The following is a 10,152-nucleotide window of genomic DNA, read 5'->3' on the forward strand; positions in this document are numbered from 1 at the left end:
CCTCCCTCTAAATAGTCAGAAAAAAAAATTAAACTAAAAATTAGACCAATGATAACGTAAACTCCCTCATTTCTTAATTACGTAAACATTCTGTGCACACGAAAGAAAATATTTTCCTCAAGTTCATCCGGTAAACGTTCTCTAATGTGTTATTCGTCCTAGTCAACATACTTGATGCCTTGCACCGCAATAGATCATCGACACTTTATTGAAACGTCCCAAGTGTCATATACAGGCCCAAATATGTTATGTCCTGGGTAATGTTTTGATTTAATACTACCGTTTTTTCGTTTGTAACCATTTGATTCGTCTCTTTCGCACTTTGGCCTGTTAAGTTAAGTTACCTAACTAGATACATATATTTATAGATAGTTCGAAGATGACATCACTCAGGTCTTTGTTATTGTTTTTTTTTTTTTTTTGCCATCCGCGTTTATGAGTAGTGCTATAAACGTTCATGGATACACACAGTTTTGTGTGTTGGTCCGTTATACTTCCGGATGGCAATGTTATGAGCTTCTTAGCCAAGCGCATACTATCTATATTATTATGCACGCGTCTGTCTGAGCCAAAAAAAAAGATTACTGTTATATAATTGGATAGTGTTTGCTTATCAAATTGTCTCTTTCACAAGGTGACACATATTTTTGTGTTTTGATCCGTTATATTTCCGGATGGCAATGTCGTGGCTTTCTTTGCCTAGTGCACAGCATCTATTGTGTAGTTAATACAGTTTAGTGAGAATTACTCATAAACATGGATGGCAAAAAACAATAACAAATACCTGATTGACATCAACTTCGCTCGTAAAGTTATGGCCTGATACTGACCAAAAAATGACGTCAAAATGCCAGTCTTTGGCCACAAAAGAAAACAAATCGTGAGTTGTATTCAATAGTTCAACCAATGAAATAACTTGTTTCCATGAGCTCTACTAACGACAACTCACTAGGCGGTGCAAAAACCAAATAATGACGTCAAACTGCCAGTCCTTTTGGATTTCAGTATCAGGCTATAACATAACGATGGCTACGGTCAAAGTTTATTTATGGAAAAGTTACCAATCGCTATTTTGTCGTTCTCTGACAACAAAAACAAAAACAAAAACAAAGAAAAACACGTTTTGTTTTGTTTGTTTTTAAAATTTCGGCCAGAAAATAAGTCCCAGTTTTGAACGTTATTTTTTTTTTTTTTTTTTTTTTTTTTTTTTTTTTTTTTTTTTAACAAGATGAGGGTTGGTTTAATCGACGGATATTTGAAGGACTGGCTTTCTAGCCAAATTTGTAAAATAGTTTGCTTTCTTCTTCTTCTTCTTCTTCTTCTTCTTCTTCTCTTCTTCTTCTTCTTCTCTTCTTCTCTTCTTCTTTCTTCTTCTTCTTCTTCTCTTCTTCTTCTTCTTCTTCTCTTCTTCTTCTTCTTCTTCTTCTTCTTCTTCTTCCTTCTTCTTCTTCTTCTTTCTTCTTCTTCTTTCTTCTTCTTCTTCTTTTCTTCTTCTTCTTCTTCTCTCTTCTTCTTCTTCTTCTTCTTCTCTTTCTTCTTCTTCTTCTTCTTTTCTTCTTCTCTTTCTTCTCTTCTTCTTCTTTCTTCTTCTTCTTCTTCTTCTTCTTCTTCTCTTCTTCTTTCTTCTTTCTTCTTCTTCTTCTTCTTCTTCTTTCTTCTTTCTTCTTCTTTCTTCTTCTTCTTCTTCTTCTTCTTCTTCTTCTTCTTTCTTCTTCTTCTTCTTCTTCTTCTTCTTCTTCTTCTCTTCTTCTTCTTTCTTCTTCTTCTTCTTCTTCCTTCTTCTTCTTCTTCTTCTTCTTCTTCTTCTTCTTCTTCTTTCTTCTTCTTTCTTCTTCTTCTTTTCTTTTCTTCTTCTTCTTCTTCTTCTTCTTCTTCTTTTCTCTCTTCTTCTTCTTCTTCTTCTCTTCTTCTTCTTCTTCTTCTTCTTCTTCTTCTTCTTCTTCTTTCTTCTTCTTCTTCTTCTTCTTCTTCTTCTTCTTCTTCTTCTTCTTCTTCTTCTTCTTCTTCTTCTTCTTCTTCTTCTTCTCTTCTTCTTCTTCTTTCTTCTTCTTCTTTCTTCTTCTTCTTCTTCTTCTTTCTTCTTCTTCTTTCTTCTTCTTCTTCTTCTTCTTCTTCTTCTTCTTCTTCTTCTTCTTCTTTTCTTTCTCTTCTTCTTCTTCTTCTTCTTCTTCTTCTTCTTCTTCTTCTTCTCTTCTTCTTCTTCTTCTTTCTTCCTTCTTCTTCTTCTCTCTTCTTCTTCTTCTTTCTTCTTTTTGAGCACAGCATAATTACTTTAGGATATCTTTTCTTTGTTTATTTTCTTTTTCTTTTTTTTTTCTTTTTTTTTTTTTTTTTTTTTTTTTGTATTTGTTTCTTTTGCTTGCTTGTTTTGTTTTAATATGTTTATTTATTTTTATTTGTGTTTGTTTCTTCCCCCCCCCCCCCTTTTTTTTTATTTTCTTTTTTTTTAATTGGTTGTTTTGTTTTGTTTTTTGTTTGTTTTGTGTTGTTGTTGGGGTTTTTTCTGTTTAGCTTTTTAAAGGCGGGGGAGGGGGCGGGGGGGGGGGGGGCTGAATGGTGTCTTTAAGGAGTCCCTTTATCAGGCGTCGAGAACTGATGTCTATTCCAGGAACAGTCGAATTCTCTCTCTCTCTCTCTCTCTCTCTCTCTCTCTCTCTCTCTCTCTCTCTCTCTCTCTCTCTCTCTGTATCTATCTATCTATCTATCCATCTATCTCTCTCTCTTTCTCTCTCTCTCTCTATCTATCTACCTATCTATCTATCTCTCTCTCTCTCTCTCTCTCTCTCTCTCTCTCTCTCTCTCTCTCTCTCTCTCTCTCTCTCTCTCTCTCTCCAACCCCAACCCCCTCCCTTCTGTCCCTGCAACACCGATTGGGTAGCTGGGTCTGTTAAATCTGAAGAAAAGTATTATGGAATTAGCTCTGACCGTGACCTTCGTAAACTCATGGCCTGATACCGTGGCCTTCGTAAGTTATGGCCTGACACTGACCAAAAAATGACGTTTAAATGCAAGTCTTTTCTCATAAAAGAAAACAAATCATGAATTGTATTCAATAGTTCAACCAATGAAATAACTTATTTCCATGAGTACTACTAATGACAACTCACTAGACGGTCTCACTAGACGGTACAAAAAACAACTAATGACGTCAAAATGCCAGTCCTTTTGGATTGCAGTGTCAGGCTATAGATAGAATGCGCTTGGCTAAGGAGTTCACAACATTGCCACCCGGAAGTATAACGGACTAACACACAAACTCTGTGTAACCATGAACGTTTATAGTCAGGTTAATACAGTTTAGTGAGAACAACTCACAAACGCGGATGGCAAAAACAATAACAAAGGCCTGAGTGACGTCATCTTCGAACTATCTATAACATAACGATGGCTACTCTGATACTGACCAATAAAAGACGTCAAAAGACAAGCCTTTGGCCACTAAAGAAAATAAATCGTGAGTTGTATTTCAACAGTTCAGCCAATTGGATCTTTTGTTTTCTTGAGCTCTGCTAACGATAACTCACTAGGCGGTCCACAAATCTAAAAATGACGTCAAAATATGGGTCTTAGTGGGTTTTAGCGTTGCCATCGTTATGTTATAGCCTGAAACTGAAATCCAAAAGGACTGGCAGTTTGACGTCATTAATTTGTTGGTGCACCGCCTAGTGAGTTGTCGTTAGTAGATGGAAACAAGTGATTCCATTGGTTGAACTATTGAATACAACTCACGATTTGTTTTCTTTTGTGGCCAAAGACTGGCATTGTGACGTCATATTTTGGCCAGTGTCGGGCTATAAGTTAACGATGGCTACGGTCTTAGTGGGTTTTAGCATAGCCATTGTGAAGTTATCGCCTGACACTGACCAAAAATGACGTCAAAATGCCAGTTTTTGTCACAAAAGAAAGCAAATCGTGAGTTGTATTCGATAGTTCAATCAATGGAATAACTTGTTTCCTTGAGCTCTACTAACGACAACTCACTAGACGTTACACAAACCTAAAAAATGACGTCAAACTGCCAGTCCTAGAGGGTTCTTGTGTCAGGCTATAAGTTAACGATGGCTTCGGTTTTAGTGGGTTTTAGTGTCAGGCTATAAGTTAACGATGGCTACGGTTTTAGTGTCAGGCTATAAGTTAACGACGGCTTCGGTCTTAGTGGGTTTTAGTGTCAGGCTATAAGTTAACGATGGCTACGGTTTTAGTGTCAGGCTATAAGTTAACGACGGCTACGCAATGACTCCATAGGCCTCTGAAGGACTTGTTTGTTGGTGTTATGCATTTATGTAAAATACTCACAACACCCACCAGCCGGATATAAAGTACCAACAACACACAGAACTATGCATAACCTATAACATCTATAGAGAGTCTGATTGATTGAATTTAGTGAGGACTAATAATTAAAATGGCTGTTTAAAAACGTATAACAAAGAGCTGAGTGACGTCAATACTCTTCACTTCTTTCCTAATGACGCATGGTAACTTAGTAACACTGGCTCTAAACTATCGGAACAATGGCGACGCCCGTATGAAATTTTCTCCGGCGAGCATAAAAGCGTATCCAGAGGGGGAAAAAAAAACATAAATTTGATCATGTTTTGACTTTTAAACATTCTGATCACAAGGCATATGAAAAGTTCTAGCCAGCATCAAGAATAAAAAGTAATGATTTTCTTTGTTTAGAACCAAGATGGCCGCCGTTGCCGGGCGGCGTGACATCAGACTATTGAATCCAATTTCGTTCCATCTATTCGTGTCATTAAAATACCCAGCTACTGGTATTGGACTGGAACCCTCAGGGCAGAAGATCAAGGGGAAGGCCACGAGGAACATGGAGAAGAATTAAAGAAGCTGATATACAGAGAAGTGGTAAGACCTGGAATGAGATAAAAAAAAAAAGTTGGCTCAAGATAGAGAAGGATGGAAACTGTTTGTCTGTGGCCTATACCCTGACCCAGGGTGAAAAAGGCAATGATGATGATGATGACTATGACATAATTTAATTTTTCTTTGGCCCATTTGTTTCAGATGTTGTGGAATGTCCAGTAACACAGACAATCATATCGTGCCGGAACGCAATGATGAATCCATAGCGGTGAGGAATACCTACACCTGCTCGCCGTCCTCCCCATCTGGTTCCGTATGCGCACTTGGTTATCTTATATATAAATGTTATATATAATAATGTATACACACACACCCATATATATATATATATATATATATATATATATATATATATGTGTGTGTGTGTGTGTGTGTTTGTGTGTGTATGTATATATATATATATATATATATATATATATATATATATATATATTATATATATATATATATATATATATATATATATATACTTATATATAAACATTTTAAGTATAATTATTATTACTCCTACAGATCTGTTTCTTAAAATGTTTATAAATAGCTCCTTTTATCAAAAAGTTGAGCACTATTATTTCATGGTTTTTACTTTTATTATATATATATATAAATAGCTCCTTTTATCAAAAAGTTGAGCACTATTATTTCATGGTTTTTACTTTTATTATATATATATATATATATATATATATATATATATATATATATATATATGAGTGTTGGTGGGTACTTGTAGCTACGATAGTGCTCGATAACGTTGGTTAGAGCTAATATAAAATATGATTCATAATATATTTATATATATATATATATATATATATATATATATATATATATATATATATATATATATATATATATCTTCTTCTTCTTCTAGGTTCCATGCCTGGTCCAGGCTTCGGATACTGCATGAATTATCTCTCTCCATTCCTCCCTGTCTCTTGCTTTTTCAAACAGCTCTTAGATTGTTAGGTTGGTGAAGCCCTTCAGTTGGTCTATGAGTGTTTTTCTTTGTCTCCCCCGGGCGCGTTTACCAGGTATTTTTCCACAACTTGCCAGGTATTCATTCTTATCTTTCCTTACTATGTGTCCGAAAAAGGATAGTTGTCGATCCGCTATTAAGGGCATTAGTTTCCTTTGTTGGTATGTTTGTTTTAGCACTTCTTCGTTCGTTTTGTGTGCAGTATACGATATTCTCTGCATCCTTCTCAAACACCATATTTCAAAAGCTTCAATGTTCTTTTGTGTTTCTGCATTTGTAGTCCAGCTTTCACATCCGTATAACAAGATTGGCCACACGTAGCACTTCAAGACTCGGAATCTAACCCCGATATATATATATATATATATATATATATATATATATATATATATATATATATATATATATATATATATATATATATATATATTATATATATATATATATATACATATACATATATATTTGTCGAACTCTGTGTGCTGAGCCGTAATCAACCTGAAATATCACTACTTGTGATTATTCAATGAATGTACGGTAAATTATTCTAAGATACTGATATCACATGGAAAACAAACCGAAATTTATTTTTTTTTAAAGAAGAAGAGACCTCTGTATTCGTCACCAGTGTTACGCGCAAAGTTATTTTTAGACATGACTTCTCACCATCTTCTAATTACTTTCTCTCTCGCCTGTTTATTAATATATTTTTTAATGAGTATTTCTCTTTGTATTTTATGTTAATAGAGACATAAAAAATGTATTATCTAAACGGTTTAAGGAAAATATGTGCAATAATGAGTTTCCTGGTGATTATATTTATCATTTGCCGAACGTAACCAATCAAAAACACTCTTAAATCTAATAACTAATGCCATAGCAACGACATGTGATACGCGCGGGGAGTTGGTTCGCGTCGCTGTCAGTTGGTTGGACGCTTCTTTTTTTTTCCACACTGCGCTCTGTAAAATGAGAGGCTATGAACTAGTGCTGAGCGGTCCCAAGCATGTTTAAGGACCGCGGTTCTACGGTCCCTGGGAAAAGAGAACCGCAAGGACCGGTTCCGGTTCCAAGAACCGGTTCTTTTTCGACATTGGCCATTCACAAGGCATCGTTGGGACCGTGCCTTCAGTAGATGGCAATAGAACCGCTGAGTGTAATTGAGAGCGGAGAAGGCGTGTTGCCTCAAAACATGAAAATAGTGCTATCCACCATGAACCCTCTCTCTGTGTGTGTATGTTCTCTGGGAATATGGACGGCCATAACTCTTAGGACCAATCTCTTTGTATCTATATCCGGACGAACTGAATCTTTAAATCACTATGAATGACAGCTACAGCGTGTCCTTCCTATCTTTCGTTCACACTGAGGATTTCATCGGAGTGCCTGGTCCACTATGGATTTCATAGGACTGCCTGGTCCACTGAGGATTTCATAGGAGTGCGGTCCACTGAGGATTTCATAGGAGTGCCTGGTCCACTGAAGGTTTCATAGGAGTGCCTGGTCCACTTAGGATTTCATAGGAGTGCCTGGTCACTGAGGATTTTATAGGGGTGCCTGGTCCACTGAGGATTTCATAGGAGACCCTAGTGAGCAAAGCTGGATACTGACTTCCTAAGGGTCCACTTTCTTTGTCGGATCTGCTCATTGAACTGCGCATGTCCCGTAGTTTGCCACTGTTCTTCATTTGTTGTCTTCTCTGGTTACCTTATGTTATAAATCCGCCTCAGACACGAGTTCAAAAATGTCTGAGAAGGACATGGCTATGTGTATGACAATTATTGCAACAATATTTTACGTACGATAAAGGAGAGTCTTTGTGTGTTTTAATCCTCTTCTTACCACCCATAAGAAAATCGCCACATTCGTTACGGTGTAACCGACAATTTTCTCAATCTGATTTCTCTTGATCATCACGAAATAATTTAAAGAAATGCTTTGCTTACAGCTATAAATACTAAACTCTGTGTTTTAAGAGCTCACATGTTACTGTTTTTGTTTGAGTAAAAAAAGTCGTCTATTTTTGTGCTGAGTGGGTGTGAATTTTCCGGAGGGGGGGGGGGATTCTAAAAATAGCTGGTAAGGAGAGAATTAAATCATTATTAGTCTGAATTGCTAAATTTAAATGTGCTCTTTCTTTGTTCTTGGTGTTTTCAATTCAGCCTTTGTTGTTGTTCTTGTTTTTTTTTTTCAGAGCCATTTCATTGGTGAGTTCAATGCTCAATTTCATTCACCATCTACCCAAATAGAAAACAAAGAGTTTCCAGGTACATTTGAAAATCTCCCCTCTCCTGTGTATGAGAAGCTTCATTCTCGTAAGTGATGCAGCTAAGAATATAATTTATCATTCAGAAGTGATTTTTTTAAAACCTTCTTTGGCGTAATTTTTTTTTTTTTTTTTTTTTTTTTTGGTTTGTTTGCTTGTTTTTTCCAATTTCGTTTCTTGATTTTTTTTTTTTAGAACCATACCTGGTTGACATCTTATCTTTTATCTAAGAGTTGAGCTGCAGGAGAGAAAAATATAATCTCTCACAGAAAAATGCATATTCTCATATATTATTCATATATGACTGCCTACCTAATGGAAAATTAATGACCCCACCGAAGTTCTCACGACAAAACCGGATGACATCGACTTTTTGGAGAGAAGACTCCGCTAGTTGCTTCCGCACAATCGTTCTTGGTTAGGTTTGAATATGATTTAGTTTCAGATTTAATTCAACGTTTTTTGGGGGTGTAAAACGTTGGTGTAGAAGAATATATTATACTTTCATTTTATATTTTCAATGTTTATTTTGAAAAGTCTAACAAGATCTAAGCATGAACGGCCGTCCGCTTAGATTAAAAATCAATTCTTGAAAAAAATATAACAGCACTCTGTAAAGTAGTAAAATTCTCGACAATTAAGGTTCACAATATGGTAAACGTTGGATTAACACATACATTCGTGTCTATCAGTTAGTATGCCGAATGTTGAAAAATTGAGTGATATGTATGTATTCTTCAACATTGAAGAGAACTGTAGAGAAATGTGGAACAGGGAAACACCAGAGGAGGAAGCATCATAAAAGACCCCATCAAAAGAATTCCTGCCAGAAAATACTGGGTTTTCTCAAATCCTATGTGGTCTTGTGGTATGAGATATGCTTTCGGATCGGAAGGTCACGGGTTCGAGCCTCGCTCGGCGCATAGTTGAGTCCTTGGAAAAGGCTCTTTACTCACATTCTCTCCCCGTACTCAGGTGTGAAATGAGTACATGACCGTTAACAGCGTTGTATCTGTCGAAAAAAAAATTGTAACATCGCCTAACAGGCGTCATGTCTCGTTCTATATATTACGTGTTGCTGTTGGTCAGGGACCCTTTGTAAAGCGCTTTGAGCATGTTTAGTGGATATTGCGCTATATAAAAGCTCAAGGTTGCTTTTTTTTAAACAAATTTTTTTGTTTGAGATGGGTTGTTTTGTTTTTTTCTTGTATTTATAATTTTTGCTTTGGCACCTGGACCTTTCATGCACACCTACTTGTTCAAATCTTTTGGTCGAGACATAGCGCGATGTTGCACTTTTTTTTTTTTGTTGGACAGAGTCAGTTCTTTCGATTATCATATAACGATTGAACGATTATAAACAATAAATAAATAAATAAATAAATAAATAAATAAATAAATAAATAAATAAATAAATAAATAACCTATTGGGATGAAATTAAAAATAATAGAATCGCGCGTAACAATGGAATGAATGCACCACAACGTGTACGTATATGCACGTCTGACATCCGAACGCAAGTATGGACATAATTTAACGTTGTTGTAATGGACTATATTATTGCGGGGTTTTTGTTGTTGTTTTTTTTTTTTTTTTTTGTTTTTTGTTTTTTGTTTTTTTTTTTTGTTTTTGTTTTTGAGATTTCCATTACAACAATGAGCCCATGAGTTGGGTTATCAGACCTGCAAATAAGTGCACGTCGATGCACCCGTAAGGAATCGCAATTGATAAAGGACTACTTTTTTATTTTTTTTAAATTGGTGTGATTAATCTTGTCATTAAAACTTCAAACATTATCTTGGGCATTTATATAGCGCAATATCTACTACTAAATAAAATTATAAAGAAAATTCCCTTTATTCATCCCCAAGGGGAAATTTGTCAATAGGGTCTATTCCAAGGGAAGACTGGAATAACCCAGGCGTCAGCCGCAGTGCAGCGCCGCAAAGTGAGCTAGGGCGAGGTGACTTGCTCAAGGCCACACAACGAGGCGGGTAGTCGAACTCGGTAACTTTTGAG

General features: G+C 36.0%; 1 protein-coding gene across 2 annotated transcripts in view; it reads left to right on the top strand.

The window, feature by feature from the left end:
- The first annotated feature begins 116 nt into the window (after positions 1-116).
- LOC144977762 (lipopolysaccharide-induced tumor necrosis factor-alpha factor-like) overlaps positions 117-10,152 on the top strand; it is a 15,318-nt gene continuing 5,282 nt past the window's right edge. For both annotated transcript variants that reach the window (XM_078923152.1, XM_078923153.1), the window contains exons 1-3: positions 117-257; positions 5,029-5,140; positions 8,061-8,181. In XM_078923152.1, coding sequence (XP_078779278.1) covers positions 175-257; positions 5,029-5,140; positions 8,061-8,181 — 316 coding nt within the window. In that variant the 5' untranslated portion in view covers positions 117-174. The remainder of the gene's footprint in view (positions 258-5,028; positions 5,141-8,060; positions 8,182-10,152) is intronic.

The sequence above is a fragment of the Berghia stephanieae genome, chromosome 8 (genome assembly GCF_034508935.2).
Source record: "Berghia stephanieae isolate SIO BIC M18660-M18661 chromosome 8, UCSD_Bste_1.3, whole genome shotgun sequence".
Taxonomy (NCBI): domain Eukaryota; kingdom Metazoa; phylum Mollusca; class Gastropoda; order Nudibranchia; family Aeolidiidae; genus Berghia; species Berghia stephanieae.